This window comes from Acanthopagrus latus, chromosome 17 (genome assembly GCF_904848185.1).
Source record: "Acanthopagrus latus isolate v.2019 chromosome 17, fAcaLat1.1, whole genome shotgun sequence".
Taxonomy (NCBI): Eukaryota; Metazoa; Chordata; class Actinopteri; order Spariformes; family Sparidae; genus Acanthopagrus; species Acanthopagrus latus.
The window spans coordinates 6,574,236-6,594,247 of record NC_051055.1 but is presented as its reverse complement, the minus strand read 5'-3'; the positions used below and the strand labels follow the sequence as shown (position 1 = coordinate 6,594,247).

The 20,012-nt window shown below is 42.4% G+C and overlaps 1 protein-coding gene across 4 annotated transcripts in view; it reads left to right on the top strand.

The window, feature by feature from the left end:
- Positions 1-20,012, top strand: part of zfpm2a (zinc finger protein, FOG family member 2a) — a 122,896-nt gene that overhangs the window by 58,653 nt on the left and 44,231 nt on the right. For 3 of the 4 annotated variants that reach the window (XM_037075533.1, XM_037075536.1, XM_037075535.1), the window contains one exon: positions 18,051-18,162. In XM_037075533.1, coding sequence (XP_036931428.1) covers positions 18,051-18,162 — 112 coding nt within the window. The remainder of the gene's footprint in view (positions 1-18,050; positions 18,163-20,012) is intronic. The other variant, XM_037075534.1, reaches the window with a different exon arrangement.

The window sequence follows — 20,012 nt, the reverse complement described above, 5'->3', positions numbered from 1 at the left end:
GCTAAACAAATCTTTTTGAACATTGAAAATATCTGAACATCCCAGTGTTTAGCTTTAAATCTGGGATGGCTAATAAAGGATCACTGCTGAAAGAAGCATTACAATAATCAAAATAAGTCTAAACAAAGGCATGGATGGCAGTTTTAGTTATTTAAAAAGTAAGCATTGTTTGAATATTTGCAATACTAAACCAGTTAAATTAAGCTGGGATAAAATGTTACACCAAGATTTTCAGTTACCGGTTTAAAGGCATCCTTAAGTACAGTGATTGTAATCGGATATATGTTGTGTGCCTGGGAAATATCCTTGTTGTCCAGATTTACCTGGGGAATATTGTTTGCCATCCAGTATTTGATGTCAGCTCGTCCTATATTGAGTAACAGCCAACATACCATAGTCAGTGTTCTTTATTGTAAGATATACAGTATAATGAGGAACATTTTTAGAGGGTGTTATAATTGCTGAAACTACCTTTTGATAATTTGTTTTTTTGCTCTGGATGCTGAAACACTTGTTCAGTAGGTAAGTGATCAAACAGTGCATTGGTTGGGTAGACATGGTGACAAAAAAGACAAAAAAAAGTCATGCTTCACTAGAAGGGATAATAAGCCATAAAAAACCCTTCCTTTGAGAACCAGTGCCACAGTGTAACTCGGTGCAGTTACTCACGTACTGTACTTAAGTACAAGAGTATTTCCATTTTCCGTTACTTCATACTTCCACTCCACCACATTTTAGAGGTTAACATTGTAATGTTATTACATTTAGTTGAACTGACGGTGGGACTACACAGGGTTTAAAAGCCTGCAACTCCCCTCCAGTGTGTTATAACTGAAGGAGCTTCTTGGTTGAGAGGTGAAACATCTTCAAGAAACTGCCCAGTTGCCTGCGTTACAGCACCTAGAATTCTCATGACCTGGATGACTGAGAACCTTCATCGACTCCATTCATATGTGTGACTCTGAGGAAGTAAAATTTAAGCGCTATTTTGTAACTTTTACTCAAGCACAATTTTGGGGGAATTTTTTAAAACCACTGCTGAATGCTCATATGATGGCTTTATTAGCATTAACTTGCTCCAGATAGATATGAAACATCAAAATTTGGTTATTAAACAATTATTCACGACTTATAACCCCGATGTAAAGTATGCCTTTTCAAGAAGTGTTTGTTGTTTCGAGTAAAGGGATTATTATTAAAACATGCAGTGAAATCACTTTATTTGGTCAAACTCTCGCAGCCATGGAAAACATGATTACCAGAAAGTCCTACATCTAAAAACCATATTAATGGCAATTCCCATGACATTCAAACCTATTGAGGTGACTCTTCTGGGATCCAACTGGCCCCCAACAAAAGCCTTTGAAGTGCATCCATTTTAACCATTTAATCTGCATATTTTATGACAAAACACTTTAATTGGTGGATTTTGAGCTCCGTCCAGGCTTCAATTGAATGAAGTCACAATCCGTCATTTTTGATGTTACCCTGCACACAGCAGCTTTACATCTCTTGTTTCAAAGATCCCAGCAGAGGCTTGTGTTGACCTGCTGCCCTGGTGGAGTGACAAGTCCTCCAAGGGTTTGATATTCCATTCTGCATTTGGATTAATTAAGAAATTCCTATTAAAATTGTAACCATGCTCCCATTCATCCTGTTAAGAAACATAAGGAAAAGTCCATTAGGATTTTTGCCCCCCCACCCCCCTTTTCCTAGATTTACTTAAACGCATAACTTTATTAAATCATTTTCGGCGCAGTTTTGACTGTTTTCTAAGCCCCCCTCATGGTTTTGAAGTCATCAGTGGCTTTAAATAACTCAGGCCGTATTATAGCCATGAAATATGGCTTCTCTCAGGGTAAAGCCAGTTATCCTTGGGCGGAAAAGTGATTTGACAGAGCAACACCTCAAGTTGCCTTCCAAAGTAACACACTCCATATATTTCTCCCGCTATCTCTGCATGAATTTCCCTGAAAGGGATCCAAAACCAACCTTCAACTGTCCCTCAAATGACCCTCAGACTCTCCAAGTGATGTCATATAAAACATCTTTTCCAAGTGTTTGTTGCTTGGGTGCTTTCTGTAGATAGAAACTTTACAGATTCATCACTCTACCTGCTGAACTCGATGCATAAACTGATTGTTGCTCTTGGCGAGAGTGATAAGTTCTTAACTAACTGCCCTCTGTGGAATTTGTAGCTACTTTCCAGATCATCCTTCTCCTCCTCCGATTTTTTTTTTCCGCTTTATTCGTCAGCGAGCAGGTGCTGGTCATCACCTGTAATGGGCTGCGGAGGGGTTACAGAATATGCCAAACCTCCTTCGCAATTAAAAGCAGTAGAAAAAGCTTTGGGATATTGCCTTTAAGGATCTCATGTGTGTCCATTCCCCTGGGGGCCCTCTCAATGCTTTGCTGCTTGCCACCCCTCCTCGTCTCTCAAATAGGGTAGTGGCTGTTAGCAGCTTCTCACTATCTCTCATTAAAGGCTAGGTCAACCCAACTGGCATGTTTTGTTTTACTGAGCCTCCCTTTAAGGTTCACTGTAACTTTTTCCTTTGTTTCTTAGATGCAGAATAAGCCAGAAACTCTTGTTTTTGCACATCACCAGGGAGTCATCTCATTTACAGTAGCACAGTTGTCTTTCTTTCTTTTTTTAATCAAACTCCTAGTTATTGAGCTGTTGCCTAGTTAAACATGCAGCCGCTGGCAACATCCCTAATACGGTGCCGTATTTATCTCAGTTGTTTCAGTGGGAGGCGAGGGAGTTGTGCAAATCTTCAAACACTGACACATCAAGACAGGAACAAACCCTGATGCCTCACCTGGAGAGGGAAGGAGGAAAAAGTTGAAATAACAAATGCGGGTGTGAGGAGAGTAGGAAGGGGGGGAAAAAAGGCTCGGCTAGTTTTGATGCATGTCAGGGCGGCTAGTGCTGCAGCGCAGGGTCAGAAGGCGGCAGAAAGCGTTTGAGGTAGAAATAAAGGCTCATTGCTTCATGGGTCTGTACCTCAGCTAGGAGGCACTCTCAGTCATTCTTATGAAGTGTGACCTCCGCAGACTATTAAATCTCCTTTTACCCTCTCAGATTTTTTTTGAAACCATGGAGGTGAATGAATTACCCGAAGGCAGCCAGGTATATGGCAGGAGTGACACCTCTCTCATGCCTGAAACACATGACCCGCTGGTGAGATATTGATATGCCCTCTCTGAAATCAAACATATATTATCCCTTCATCCAGACACGTCATTTAAGATATGACTTTTTAGAGGTCAAGCTATTTTTGTCGAGCCGCCACGTACGGCGCATAGCTCTGTTTCTCAATCCTTGGCATCGCGCCCAGGGAGGAACTAAAGTGTAATGACTCCTTAAAGTGGCTTACAGTAAATAATGAAAATACAGTGCATTTAAGCAGATTTTCGCATTAAACCGGACAGGAGCAGCACTTTGGCATATGAAGAGTCGTTTAGGAGCGGAGTATGTAAGGTCCAGCTGGTGTCTGGGGAGCACTCCTGTGGATCCTGATGGAGGGGTGGGTAAGGATGGGTGGGGGGGGGTTACTGGTCCCTAGAGGTAGCAAAATGGGAGCAGGAGCTGGAGCTGGCCTAGCTATATGCGCTGTGGCGTGGGAGCTGATGTGGGCTGGCTGCCGGTGGACGACAGGCCTCAGTTGCTGACCGCAGTGATGGATGATGCTGAGAAAGAACGGCGAGTGGAGCGTTACCACACAGTTGTCCAGGCAGGCCTGGAAAGAGAGGTATAAAAGCTTGAAAAAAGAAAGAATGAAAAGAGAGAGATAGAGAGAGAGCGGGGGAGAGAGAGGAAGCAGGAAAAAACAGAGGGGAAAAGCATGACAGGAAATCTGGGCATCTGCAGGACAGAGATAGGGTCACATCTCGACCGTTTATCAAAGAGGAAAGCAGATTTCACAGCTGATGGGTCGGCCGTGGCAGGTCTGTAGACCCCAGGGGCTCAGCTTGGCATGAGGGACTGGAGTTATGGTTATTGCTGTAGCAGACCTGTTAACACAATCACATTGCACTGTATCGGACAGCTCATATGCCCGGCCATACTGTGGTATTTTTATACATTCGTTATCATTCTTTGATCACAGAGAGACTACAGAGCGAGTTTCAACACGCGATATTTGGTAGAGGTCAGAGCAAGATGTAACGAAGGTAGAGAACTTTGCCTAAATCGGAGGAACAGAAAGCTTTTCCATCGAGATTAAAAGACCAGTGTGTGAACTGACACGCTATGTAACTGGCCCAGGTCAGAGCACTGCGTAGCAAGTCAGGCAAAGGTGAGGAAGGCAGAAGAGGAGGAGGCTCAAAGCAAGTAGTAGACAGCAAGACAAATAATAAGAGACAAACAGATTTCAGAAAGCATGAAACGCCCGATAGTTGGCCTTGTGCTGCTGTTGTCAGCCCGCGCTCCCCTGCGCTGTGCCTCTTCCTCCTCATCTCCTCTCCTCTCTCCTCTCGGTCTGACTGATGGAGCTGCCAGAGCACCGTCTCATCCCTCACTTCTCTCACTGATCAATCAGACCATTAGACTCCAATTACAGCCGCAGCCCCGGCGCAGGTGAGCGACGAGCACATTCAGCCGGCTGCCGACAACGCCTCCACCCGGCTTCCTCACACTCTCCAAATTAACGCAAATTAATAGTGACACTCAGACATAAATGTCTGCAATCGAGGGGCTAAATTAACAGTCTGGGTCGAAGCTATTGAGTAGCAGGTGTCTTTAAAAGCGGTAATTACCTATGCTGGACAGAACCGGGAGGAGAGGGTGGCCCACGGTTTGCCTGGAGTGAGAGGCCTGGCCCCGGTGAGCCTGGCTTCCATTGTAGGTGTTAATAATTGATTGGGAGGCAAGCTATTAATGAGCAGCAGATTTAGAGCTCTGTTGTAAATGTGTGTTGATGAGGGTGTTGCCGCCTCTTGTACAATGCCTTACCAATGCTAATTACTGGGGCTTAGTCAAGGTGCACTGTAATGAGTCTGGATTCAATAGAATTCTGGTCTTTATGTGTTTTGAGGGCCTTTTACTGCAAATTACATGGTAATTATAATGCATATGACTTGCTTAATTCCAGATTAAGATCTAGCCAGCATTTTTTTTTTAATCTTGCTTATCTTCTCTCTAGATATACTTGTATACTAGCTAAATTTGCTGGGAGCATAGGTTTATGATTAAACAAATCGACTACTGCAATCTCTCTGTCATACAAGGGTCCTTACACCAGGGCAATGATTTGGAAGGTTAGAAGGACACAGTAGAAGTCAATAAGTGCCATGGGCCAATTAAATAAATCATACCCAATTAACTCTCAACAGAATATTACAGTGTCACCCCTGAATCATAAGTCATCATAACCATAATGATAAATGTGTAACATTTTGCAAGTATTTAAAGCTAAGTGGAATATTTAGTGTGTTTTAGCTGTGGAGAAATAGCCCGAAGTGTAAGGAAGATGACGTACGTCACGTGTTTGTGCAATTCATTAGGAATTGTTTAAGATACAAAACGACCCTCCAATTTTGAAGTCACACTGGGTTGAGACCAGAGCAATTAAATGATCCTATGCTTGCGAATGTGTCGAGCGTGTCGCGTTTATTGAGCATACATGGGCTTCCATGTGTGTTTCAGGTCATACTGTAGCGTGTGTGTACGTGTGGGAGGGCATGTGTAAGCGCCTCGGCAGACTGTGCGCTGCTTTTAGCTGCGAACAGAGAGCTTTAGCTTGTAGACTACAGAAGAGCGAAAATGTCAAGATACTGTCCTAATTTTCACCTGGGACAGAGAGAGAGGCAGAGGCTGTCAACCGATGGAGTGTGATTATTGTGTAATTTAGTACAAGGGTAGGAATATGGGCCTGTGCAACCAAAAAATGCTCCAGAAATTATTCAGCCCATCACTCAAGCCATTTATCTCACCCCTTTTGCCCACCCTCTCCCTCCAATATGTTTATTGTTAGCTACCCCTAAACTTTAACAAGTGGTGGCGGATTTTTCTGTTTCAGAAATTATATTTTTCTTCTTGTCATTGCTTCATTAATCAAGAGGAGGCATTCTGAAAAATGTTTTGTTTTGGAGGCTGCAATCTATTTTGTGTGTGTGTGTGTTGTAGTTAATCTGCGCCCGTGGCAGGTTTCCCCTCCGAAACGCAGTGCTAAGCAGCGGTATCGCAGGCCTATTGTTGTAGCCTCTGTCATAGCAAGGAGAGCCTGATGCAGGCCTGGGCTCGCCTGATAAGGAAAAGAGGATTCAACATGGCTGGAAAGGAGAATCAGTGGGACTTGAGAGTGGAGTACGGATGGGGCAGATGCGCTCGCACACACACATGCACACACACACACACACACACACACACACATACGTACAGACTCACACAGACAGACAGAATGATACACACATGTTTCTACACACATACAGTCACACATGAGCCGACACACACACAAATCATCACCATCATCACGCTGGCACATGCCCAGGCAATTATTTACAGTAACATCCAATTACATATGCAAGAAGGCACCCCAGGATAGGACCTCTCTGTAGCATAGCTGCTAAATGACACACACACACACACACACACACACACACACACACACACACACACACACACACACACACTCAGCCTGGAATATGCATGCGCACGCACATAAACAAACAAACCATTAAAGTAAAAAAAAAAAAAAAAAAAAAAAATTAAAAATCAACAATTTCAATTCCAACCAGTTTGATTTATGTTTGCATTTTAAAGGTGGCCTGTTCTCTCTATCTGTAAGTCACACTGTCTTGGATATGGTTTGAAAAACGCCAGACATTATCAGGACTAACAGGATTTGAATTTCTGTGTTGGACACACAAATAATTTTGGCACAAAGAATGTGGCTTCATCTAATGAAATAATGGGCCCAAATTTTAGGCGGAGAACCAATTTGTGATTGCATGCATCAATTATTTCTTGGGTTTAAACCAATATCAGGGCTGGGGTCTCTTCAGATGGGTAAAATGGTAATTATCTGGCCCGCTTTCCCTCGCTCAATGTCATCCATATATTTATCGATGGTATTATCGATGGCTTTCATGTTCCCACATTAAACGAGGGAAAAGTCCAAACAAATCCTATTGAAGTAGCCTTTTAAATTTGCGCTCTTTAGCACAACACCAACATGACATGGATGTCTGGTGGTGAGTCAGATGGAGAGTGGATTGCAGGCTGTGGCAGAATAAACCCATAACCATTGTTCTTTCCTTTTTTTCATTATCATTACTGCTATTTACACGTATTCCCCCAGCAGCCTCCACTCTCAAAGTTTTACTGTGAACATGGCTGGAACTCATTGCCGCCCACAGCTCAGTGTATTAGCCGGCGAAGCACTCAGTCAGTCAGCTAGTCAGAGCTATTATGGCCACAGTCGAGCTCCACTGTTTGAGAGATAATGCATGGTTGACTTGATCTACAAGTGAACCTGACATTTTGCTGTCCTTACATCACAACGCAACTACCCAAACTGATATGGCAGGTCCCCTGATAAGCAGAGCAGGACTCACTGGTTTGCTTTGTGCTCACTGTAATGGCTGCATGGTTTCCTCGAACGTGCCAAGGATGCGATGATGAGATCAGGGCTCAAATATGCAATTCAGTGCATTTCTGCTTGAGATGTTTTGCTACAGATATATCAGATGGTTGGTTTTGAAAACTGATGATTGAATAGTAGGTTTATTGTTTGTATCACTTTCTTGTTGTAATTACAGCAAATGGTGCTGAATCTTAAACTACGGCCGGGTGTAAGAGTGGCAGTATTTTCTCAGAATTAATACCATATTTCTCATAAATCCTGTCACTCATATCCCGAAGGATCAAAGCTTTTTTTTTCTTTATCTCCTCAGAAAGGATAAACAAATTAAACACTGACTGTGTTTTTTTTCTTCTGTATCCTTCAACTCCCTCAATCATCAACCACATCTGCTTTCATCAAATGACAGCAAAAACATTTTTATGCTACTTCATACTTTTTACACTTCAGAGGGAAATGTTGCACTTTTTACTCATCTATGCACAGAGATGAAAAAAAAAAAATACATGAAAATAAATGATGAACATTTGAAATGCGCAGTAATTATATAGATGAATGTTCCCAAGGGTGGAAAAACAGTTGAAATGACCTCCATCTTGACCACTTGGAAAAGTAAAACACTTCTTATGCATCTATTCATTTGTATTAACAACCTTATTATGTGATATACAATGATATAACATTTAGAAGGACGCTTTTCTGCAAATGGAATCCTTTTGCTTTCATATTTGAAGCATATTTAGCTGCTGCGGCAGCAATTCTAAAGGTTAATAATAAACATGAGTTGCAACTTTATAATAAACAGTTGCTTATTAAATTGTTTTTGAAGCATTTAATTGTTTGTTAACAGTGATATAACTATTTCCTAAAGCTTAACTATAGATTATTTATTAATTAAAGATCATAAAGTGTTACCTTATTTGAGTTTTTTTCTTAAGTAAAGGATACCCACACAAAAATGTATTTATTTATTTACTTATTCTCAGCCAGTTTAATCTGTAACAGATCCATCTAAATAAGTAGAATGTGTGATCCTCTCTCTGTAATGACAGAGCTCCATCCTCACACACAATGAAATTGTAGCGATCCTACTGTAATAGACAGGCAGCTGTCCTCCTGCATCAGTGTGCTCAGCCATCGCTCTGCAGCGGCAGCAGCAGAGCAGGACCAGTGATGGCTGAAAGCCCCAGTCAGGCTCCAGGTCCTGGGGGGCCACTCTTCACACCCGCAGGGCCCGAGGGTGAGCTGGGTGTCCCTGACTGTCCCCCCCATCACAACTCTCTGGGTGCTTGCTGTCAGCGGCCCGTCAGGGTTGCAAACTGTCACACTTGAGGAGATGAAGTATCTGCACTCTTATGTTCCCTGTACATCGTAAACATACACAAGCAGCGCGCTATGAACATTAACATTCATGAACAACTGTTCCATTTTGGATAGCGTAACGCTTAAACAAGGCACACACTATCGCTTACACACTTATCTCAAGAGTTTTGTGACTCTGAGTGACTGCTTGGCTTGTAGCAGATTTGGGGAGATGCTTCTTTAGCTGTGATGTACCGCACAAGCAAATCAGCAAAGCTAGGTTTCAGTCTTTACAAAATGTTTGTCAGACAGGCAAGAATAGTCAAGCTCAGAACTCCCTGGCTTCACACATCTCGGCTTGTTTTACAGTACGCAATATGTCTTCCCAAATGAGTGATTATCCAACACTTCAATACACAACAGACCTCTATTGCAGCAAAGGCGTATGAGGGAGAAGGAGAAGAAGAAGTGAAAAGAAAGAAAAGTGAAGCAAAGTTGAGTGGTGCCAGCTGCTTTGCCATCTGTCACTGTCATGGCTGCACTCGTGATATGTTGAAACAACTTTCTTGAAAAGTGGTGGAGATAATCCTCGATTGTTTCCATTTGCTAGGCCCCGATAGCCGTCTTAGTATTGCCAGCACAAAGTGAGTTCAGAGCGGGGGTTTGTGGTCGTCATAGATGGCTGACCGATCCCTCTGTTCGCTCTGATTGTAGCCGCGCTCCTTTGAGCAAAGTGGCAACATTTGAAGTTTGAGTTCTACATGTTTTTTTTTTTGACCTCGTAGGAAGTGCCAAAATGAGACATCTCAGAATCATATTTTATTAACAGCAAAGAGCTCTCTTCAGAGGCGTTGTCACTCTCAGAAATTCAGCAAATTTTCCTTCCCTTTTTCCCTCTTGGACACGTTGGCGAGGGAAGTGGGGAAGCACAGAGGCTTTGCTTGCTTCACCTCCTTCAGAGAAAGAAGGACGGCCACCCTACAGGGAGGCAAACCCCTGCTGGTAGACCTTGATAAGTCCTCGCTGTCCCCTGTCCTGGCCTTAGCCCTCTGATGCTCAGCCTAGTTGGCTCGGGGCCTACCAAAGACAAAGCCTTGTAAGGACGACTGTGGACGGATGAACAACCGAGCAGAAAAATTCAAGTCTTCTGACAAAAAAAAAAAAAAGATAGAAAAAAAAAAGGTTAGCATTGAAGATAAGAAAGCTGATAGGTGCTAGAGGAGATGAAGGTCTGGACAGTGTCCATTCTCTCCCCGGTGGTCCAGCAGCGCCTCATTAGATGGATGTGTATGAGGCTGTCAGAGCAGGAATATTATACCACGGGGTCGTCAGCAAACTAATTGGGTAACAAAGACCATTTCCAGCTCGGGAAACCCATCTTTTAACAGTCCGTGTGCTGAGACTCTGATAAGAGAGTTCACGTCTAATGCATTTAGCGAGGGGCAAGTTCACCATCTTTATCTTATTTACTTAACTTGGTGTAAATATTGTTGGTCTTTTTACGGTGGATTTACTAAGACCCCATTTCTCTGAAGTGCACCCGAGGATCAAACCATCCAACGCTGCAGCGGTATGTAGATGATCAGGTGGTATGCAAATCACAGGTACCGCTGTTCGCTTTGTCCGCCGCGAGAACAAAGTTACGCTTGCAACTCATTTTGCGTTTCTTCTCTTCTAAATTATTATTTTTTTAAATTTGTTTCAACTGTGCTCATTGCGATTATTTCTCTGTGCATTTGGATGCTGGCGGAGCTCGGTTTCTGAGTCAGGAGGTGAGATTGACTCCGGAAATATAAAATCACAGATGCTATTCTAATGCATCACGAAATTTAAACTCCGCCAGAGAGGAGAGGGGAGTTCAAAAGAATATGAAAATCCAATACCTAAAGGGGGGCACAGAGGTTTATCTAAAGTCAGGGGCTTTATTCAAGCATCATGCCTACTATTTTATTGTTTGTCTTTATTTACTGCCACTGACTGATCCTAGTCTGCCAAGTGTGGTTATGAGAGCAGGGATTTGTTGCGACCCCATTGACTGATCGACTCCCGAGTTCCCTTTTCTTCCTCTTTGAAGAAATCCTCCAATCCGCATGTTTATTCCCAACAGAGAAAGAGTGGATCTGTCCAGAGAATATGCCACCTGCCACCTTGACCCCCAGGGGCCATGGTAATATCCATACAGGTGAACATTACTGGCTGCAGGTTCCCTATTATGTTCCCTCACAGTGCTTCTCGCTGCTTGGGGAGTCAGCCCTAACTTACATGCAAAAGATCAAACAAGTCCTTCCCAATTGAATTCAAATGGGAAATTTCGAGTAATTCAAACAGTGAGTAGTGGAGCGACGGGGCTGTTCTGTCCCTGACCAAAGCCAAACACAAGAAGAACACGTGCGGATATGTGCACTCTACCTTCAAGACACGATTATGTCCTGGAGCACACGCATTACAAATTCAGCTTCCTCTTGTTTACAACTTCAAATAGTTCTCAAGACATACGCGTTAGACATAGTTATGGCAGTACACAGGCAGTCACTTGTGAAGTTGGAATTAAACATTCTCTTTTACAAAGAAAGTTTGGGGGGGGCATTGTTGTATGCTGGGGAAGGAAAGGAAGGGAAGGTGATCCATATAGAAGTTCTGACTCAATCAGTGGAGAGTGGTGTGGGTGGTGGGCAAATATTAGAGGAGAGAAGGGGATAGGAGATGAGAGGAGGAAAGGAAAGGAAAAGAGAGGAAAGGAGAGGAGAGGGATGACGAGGAGAGCAAAAGTAATGAATGGAAAGTAAAAGAAAAAGAAAGGAGGGGAACAACAGAAACACAGAGGGCAAGTAGGATGAGCAGGAGAACAGAGGGGGAAAGGAAATTATAAGAAGAGAGAATGAAATTGAATTAAATGAAAGGAGAGGAAGGAAGGAAAGTGTATGTATGGATTGGAAATAAATGGAAAAGGAAACAAAAGCAGAGGAAAGGAAAGGGGAGATGAGAGAGTATCGAAGAACATGGGAGAAAAAGAGGGGACATCTAGAGAAAGGAGAGGAACTAAAAGGGTGGGAAGAATAATATGAAATGAAAGAAAAACAAAGGGCAGAAAGGAATAGCAGACACAATGGGAGGAGAGAAAAGTGGAGATGAGAGAACATAGGGGACTTTAAAAAAGGAGAGGAAAGGAATAGCAAAATAATTCATACAAAATGGAAGGAACAGAGAGGAGAAGGAGGAAAGGAAAGTGTATCAAAGGAGGGGGAAAGGAAAATCAGAAAAAAAATTAGAGGAAAGGAAAGGGGGCAGGGGTGGAGAAAGGGGTTGCTTGTCTTCGGGGCAGGTACAGCTTACACTAAACTGTTTGGCTTTAGAGTTGGAGCACCTCAATGTGCCTGAAGGTCTTGAAGAATGGAGTATGGATGGAGTGCCCCCTCCTCCTGAATCTCTATTCTTCTCTCCTCTCCTTGCTGATTTGGTGTGCAGCGGATTCGGTTTTGAAAAATGAACAAAAATAAATATAGCAAAACACGAAAGCAAAATAATTACGCATTGCCCCTTAATCAACACACCGAGCAGCCAATCACTAATCTTCTTTATTGCCACTCTGTCGTGTCTTAGAGGAGCAACTGAACATACAGTAATCATGCAACGCCACCCATAGCCAGTATAAATACGATACCACTGTGAGCATTTCAATGGAGCCAAATAAGTAATAGCTAATGCAGCACATGAACTTTGATGCTTACAGTCCAGTCAGCAGGATAAAAGGTGATTTAAATGAGAAAATATTTATTCCCCCATAGCGCCGCCATGATAGCGGCAGCCAAATAAAGGCACATGCGCACAGTGATGGGTGTCCCTTTAAAGATTCCGGGAACAGCAGTGACTCTCTCAATTTAATCGATTTTAAAATGAAAAGTCAATTTAACAAAGTTGAAAAGAGAAAGATGGGCTAAGGGAAGAAAAAAGCATTCTCTTGCACTCAAGCAGTAAACTAACTGCCGCACAGAGCAGGCAGAGATTTCAGCTGAATTATCTCCCACCTCACATTTGCTCTTAGGCAAGCAGTTTAAAAGCCAAGCGATTGAGCCAGTGATCCAATTTGAAATGCAGAAATGATTAGAGCAGCTTGCCTCATTTCATATCGAAATTCTCTGATTTATGACAGGGCAGCAGCCAAGATCTATCTCTAAAGGGAATTAGTGTGCAATTCCTGCATATTTCTGTTATTTAGTCCCCCAATAGCAGATGCTATAGCCTTAGAGAGAGAGGGAGAGCAGGGGGGAGAAAAAAAAAAGGAATGAAAGCGGTATGTAGGTATCTTTTCATTTCAGCAGATGTAACCACGGCTATTTAGAAGAGGGAGGAAATGACACAAAGGCAGACTTGAGAAATGAAGGCATTTCCCACTTTATGTAGGATGATGGCCGAGAATCTTATTCCAGGGTGCAGTGGGAAAATATGCAGCACCTAGCTAAGCATATACACAGCTTTTCCAAGCATGGATAGCGTTGGAAGAACACAGACTGTGAGGTTTGGCTCTGGCCGTTTCTATTCAACATTAAAAAAAAAAAAAAAAAAAAAAAAAAAAACCCTTGCAACCCATCCATCCTTGAGGCTAAGAAAATATTAATACGCAGAGCGATAACGAGGGCTAGAGGAAAATCTCCCTTAATGAAATTTCCAGTTGACCACATGCAATTTGTTTCATCGCAGTGAACAACTAATTGCAAAGGACGTTATCAAGGTGTGAGTGTGCTGTCTGCTGTAAACTGACTGGTAAAACAGGTACAAATCCTTTATCCTCACTCCCATGTTAGAAACAGAGAACATATAAACTTGACATAAGCTTGTTTTTTTGTTATATTTATACCGCTGGTATTACCTGAAAAGAACATGGCGCTTTAAAATTATTTGGGATGGGTTTTGCCGGCGTGTTAAAACAAATGTAAGGTACGGGAGGTGAAGTCAGACATATCAGTAATTCGGCTGAAAATGAAACAAGTGTCCAAAACGTGTTTTTAAAGTGGGGGGGGGGGTAACATACATATGTAAGATGTAAATGTTGTTATTTAACTGTAGTATTCCAACGGGCGCTTTTGTTTAAAATGGCACTACTTCACACCGAGTGGGTGTTGAAAGCGGGACGTATAAAGCCAATGAATGTCTTGAGATATTCAGACGCAGTGGTTTTGATCTCTCAGTTGTCTAAATCCTGCAGCTGTGGGATCAAGACGGATACAGTGCCAGTCAGTGACCTTGGTGAAGGGAGGGGAAAGGAAAGAAAAAAAAAAAAAAAAAAAAATGCGATGAGGAAAATAATCATTCCCACCAAGGTTTGTATCGATTTCACCTGCCCTGACCATGAAGCGGGTTAAGAGTAGCCAGTGGTGGTGAAATGGTCAGCGGCGATATCATTAGCTTGTTGTTTACACAGGGAAGCAGGGAGTTAGAAGAAGGCTGAGTGTCACAAGCCACTTTCTTCTTCACCTCCTTCAGCTGATCAGAGGATCATGGTATCAAGGAGGGATTAGTAGCGACTTGGGATTTGTGTGATTGGTTAATTTATTGCGGTGATGGCAGGTCTTTCATCTATGGCAACATTTAATCAGCGCAGCCACAGAGGCTATTACAGGTTAGCTCCTTTCTGGAGTCAGTCCGGCTGTGCCATCAGCTCTATCACAATTCCCCTGAAATTTCCAAATTATCTGGAACAGGCTTTAGCTTCTCAGTAATAAAAATTAGAACAGATTCCTGATAGAAGCTTTTGCTCACACAGGGCCAATTATAAATAGTACAGCCCTGCCTTGGAAGAGGGAAAGGGGAAGGGGGGTAAAAAAAAAAAAAATCCAACTCTGAGAGATGTGCACGGAACTTATCGTTCAGCCCTGCTCCGCTCTGATCCAAATCCGTGTGGCTGAAAATTTATATTAGATTTTATCACAGAGGCCTAAGTCTAGAAAAATCAATGAAGGTTATCTTTTATGTTGCAGCAACTTGTGGAAATATTGATTTTCATTTTATAGCGAATTTGGAGCATCAGTTTGTAATCACTTCCTCGCTGACTACACTGTTTTGGTCACTGTATCTCTTACACGAAGGAGCGGCAACAGAGCTCAGAGGGAAGGGAAAAAAAATAGAAAAATACGGGGAGAGAATTGAAACCACTGGAGTGAAGGCAGAGGGTGGATAAACCATAACACACTACATAGACAGGAAGGCCAGAGGGGCTTTTACAGGCTCTGACAGGGATGATAGTCTGTAAACTGATATTAAACACTGTATCTCTATAAACCAAACACATATTTACTTGTGGTTTTAATATCTGTTTATTTGAATATCTATTTTTTTTTAAAAAATACTCAGGATAATAAAAATAGGAATACGTTCAGTTTATTTGATTCTTTTTTTTCCCGCTTTTTAGCATCATAAAGATTAAATTGAAGGCACAGAATTAGTGACGACTAGAACCTTGTATGCAGCATATGCACATTTTTTTTTTTTTGCAACCGACTATCCGATAGGGGTCAGCATATTTTACTACCTCCCCTCAGTGTTCTCTTTTGGACAGGAAAGCGCTTCGTTGCGTCACATCCCGTGGCTGCATGATTGTTAGGTTTGTTTCTATAATACCAGTTCATCGTGTGCTCCCTCGCTGCGAGGACATCTAAATGTTCTGCCTGTCAATCTGCATTTCTCCGGGCCTCAGCCACTCAGACCACCTGATCCGTTTTCATTTGCATTTTGCAGCCGCTCCTCCCCGCAGTGACGCCACCGTGTCTTAATCCCAAATATGTCGTGTGCAGTCGCTCTTCTGCATTTCTTTGTCTAGGTGACGGCTGGTACATGCAGCAATGCTTACAAAAGCGCACGGGCCACTATTGTCGCGATAGATGCATTATGTAAATCTGCACTGAGAAACTGTCATGGGCTGTTGCTGCTCTGTTGCCAGCATAAACGGAGTGAGGACAAATTGCAGAAATTAACAGTAAAATCGCATCAAAATAATGCATTATGCTCTGTAGGGTAAAAGTTTTCTTTCGAACAATTTTTGCCGTGATTTCAAACGGTGGAAAAGACGTCTAGTTAATGCAGTATTTTGTCCCTGTTGGCTGCATTAAGAGCAGCTGGAATATCATGAATTCCCAGAGGCTCAGAGGGACGGCAGAGAGGCCTCACGCTGCTGAATAAGAGATGGCTCCAGTCTGGAGATCTAAGGAAGGGTTAATCTGATTCCCATTTCAGATAGTCGTCCTAGCAACAATCGGCCGGTCTGCTCTGCTCCTTTGACAGGGGTGTGAGATTTTCAGGTTAGCCAGATAGAAGACTTTATTGTGAGGCTAATTTGAAATGTGAAATCGAGGATGACTTAAATTACAGAGGTCCTCTCTGTCTCATCTGCTGCCAGGGCGGGATAAGGAGATGCCAGGAGAAGGAATAAGAATATCAGCAGACACAATTTACTGTTTGTGTTTGATCAGTTTAGCTGGGTAGTTTGCCAAAGTGCACATCCATATATATATGGATATATATATATATATATATATATATATATATATATATATATATATATATATATATATATATATATATATATATATATATATATATATATATATATATATATATATATGTATGCAGTATATAAATATATGTAAGGACAATTTATAAATCTGTCTTTATTTGGTGTCTGCATTTGTTTTCTTAATTCGCAGTCAAAATCCAAACAGATTGCTATCATCTCTCTGAGATTTATTTGCTATTTGTAAATAATGCTCCCTTAAAAAAAAAAAAAAAAAAAAAAATCAGTTTGTCCTCCAGCCTCAGACTAGATAGAGTTCATGGAAAGAGAAATGGGCGGGTGGAGGAGGAGGAGGAGGAGGAGGAGGAGGAAGAGGAGGAGGGGGCATGCAGGCGCACTGCCGGAGCACAGTGCTCATCTCTTGTGCATATCTGTGCCAATTCAGACCTTTAACATGCTCAAGTGACATTTGCATTTATCCTTGAAGGTTGTTGCCTTTTGCGGGGGAGAAATAAGTGAAAAGCACGAGAGAGAACCAGTATTTTTCTTTTGCATTAGGCAGATGGACAGTGTCCTGTCGCCGGCTGCCTCAGATGGAAAAAGAAATGAAGTGTCGAGATTGCACCCCAGCCCATTTTCTCTTAGCTAAACTATTTCTGTAACATCCTAATGAAGGAGGGCCCCGAGGTTCAAAAGTAATGGCCTTGAAATACTGACATTTTGCCTTTGAGTAATAGGCTACTGTACCCAGCTGCCTGAGATGTTGCCACCAGCCCCCCCAACGCACACTCGACACCACCAACACAGTGTTTTGTAAGAAGCACCAGAAAAAGAACACCAAAATGAAATAAAGCAGAACAGAAAATCGTGTGAGGATAAACAGAGCAAGCAAATCCAGTGACACTGCGGCGTGTGAATCTATTACGGTGGACGTTGCACTCTATCTCCCTGTTTTATTTCCTCTTTCCGAGAAATAAAAGTCCACGTTTGACCTCTGACCAAGAAGAAAAATGACCTTACGCATTCAGAATAATTTTTCCGGCATATTATAAAAACTCTAACCTCAATCGCCCTTTGAAATGGATACTGATTCTTTAAATTCTTCCCCGCTTGTTTCAGGAAATAGTGAGATCCTGGCGATAGCGAGGCACAATGTGCCCAAAGTTCACCGCCGAACACTCGCTTCCTTCTCTCTGAAAGTCACCAGCCTCTTTTTTTTTTTCCCCTCCTTTCTTTCTTTCTTTTTTCATAATTCCCAGACACCTTAGATGGTTCTCCTTAATCTAGGAGATCTGATGCTGAATCACAGGGTTCAATCCTGGATGGTTATTCCTCCTTTTTGATACAATGCAGGCTCTTACACCCATTTGTCGCCACTCCAGCCACTGTACAGCCTTTGTCTGCAGGCCACCGCACACACACGCACACACAAAACCTGCCCTCATTCTCACTTCTTCTCAGCAATGTAAAAAAAAAAAAAGAAAAGAAAAAAAAATGGATTGGATTGGATTGGGGTGGACTTGCATGCTGTATAGTTTCTGAAATTGTCTGTTTATGGCCTTTCAGAGCAGCAGAAGAGCGTAACTCAGTGGTTATTAATGTTTCTTTAATCACCAAAATAAGCAAATGATTAGTGTTTGTTATCTGTCCCCGTCCAGAAGACGAAGAGCACGGTCCCGGTGGTGCTGAGCGCCGGCCCCAGGTGGCTGCTGGATGTGACTTGGCAGGGAGCGGAAGACAACAAAAACAACTGTGTGGTGTACAGCAAAGGTAAGCAAGCAGCGCCGGCATCCTGTTATCTCTCCGCGGCGCAACACACCACGCCACAGCACCGCCACAAAGACAATCCTCCATCCACTCCACTCCACTCCTGCCTGTCTCTCTCTCTCTCTCTCTCTCTCTCTCTCTCTCTCTCTCTCTCCGTCTGTCTCTCTGGCTTTCTTTTTACTTTTTTCTCCCTTCCTTCTTGCTCCCCTCGCTTCTCAAAGTCACAAACACACACAAATAATTGCATGTGGGCAGCCACAAGGACACACAAAAAGGCGTGCATACGCACCCCCTCCCACACCATATCTGTTTTACTCAAAGAGTAATTTATATCACTAAAACTCTGATTAGGAACTGAGAAACATCACTTGACACACAAAGTAAATGGTCTTTAGATTTCACAAGGTAATTAATGCCCCCTTTTTTTTTTCTCTTTTATACTAAGTGAATCCCTATCTCAGGGCAGATAGCGAGAGTGGAGATGCCATTTTGCTTCATTTGTTCTCTCACTAATTCAGCAAAGCTTCAGCTGTATGTCTTTAATAAGTCGCACGCATTCATACAAAAGCCCGGCAGAAATGGATTTATGTAAATATGTGCAAAAGGAAACACAACATATCTGTCAGAATATCCATGTTGCTCGTTCAGCTTTGACCCTAAAGCACAAAAACACCCAGCGAAGCTCTGTCATCAAGATAAACTCCTCAATCTGCCGCATTGTGTCCGGCGGAACCCTCATTAAAAACAGCCCAACGTGGATCTGCGCAGAGCCCGGTTAGTTGCAGATTCCACGAGAAGATGCTCAGACTGTACACAGCCCTGACACTACAGTCTGAAGCTTCACTTCTCATGAAAGCACAAGGCTTCTGCTGCTATAATTGGGTCTGGACGGGTGTTAACCAGAGAGACACAGCAAAAATAAATACGTAAATAAAAAATGTGTTTGGGATTGCAAAGGGTTGAAAAAATGATTACCCCGTGACAATACCCCCAAAGCTGAAATGGAGCTTCTTCTCCCCTCAAAGTGAATAAGTGGCAGGAGTGGGATTTGCAACCCGGATTTTCAGTCTCCCAATTCTCATCTACTAATCACTAGACTGCACTGGGGAGTTATCCTCTTAACCGGCTACTTAACTTTGTGCTCTTTATCACCAAATCATTAAAGTTTTGATAAGCTGTTAAAGGAGATTATGCACTTCTTTAAAAATCTCCTAATCTTTTTGCTCAGAGACTGACTGTATGAAACAAAAAAAGGGCAATAACAGGATTTCTCACTTTTTTTTGTGTGTGTGTGTGTGTGTGTGTGTTAAGTCTGGAGAATTTCCTCTGCCACTCTTCATACATGTAGCCACCAGATAGCATCTTAGGCAGCATCGTCACCTCGGCCTGTGTATCGCTGACAGCTCCTTTGTTTGCTCCTTCCAGTTTGACCTTATTAAATTAAACACAATAACATCTGCAGACGTCCCCTTGCGAGACTTGTTCTGTGTTGTGCCGTGTAAGTTCATTACAGTAAATCCTCCGCTAGAATCTTCACACGCTTGCCAACTGATGATAGACGATAATAGAGAGGATGCTGAACAAAAAGAATTAATTTTAAAACCTCGGAGTACAAGTCGAATGTCTCTTGTCACCTCGTGGTTGCTGCGTCTGAGACACACAAATTGAGCAGAACAAAAACTTGCGTAAAACACATCAGATGTTATTTTGTATGAAGTTTTAGCATGTTCAGTGATGGAAGTGTTCTGTATCTTGTCAGACAAATGGATATATTCATTAAATGTCGCAAAAAAAAAACCTAGCTTGATTTTGAAATCGTCACCACTTCGCTACACTAAATATGAAAGAACTCG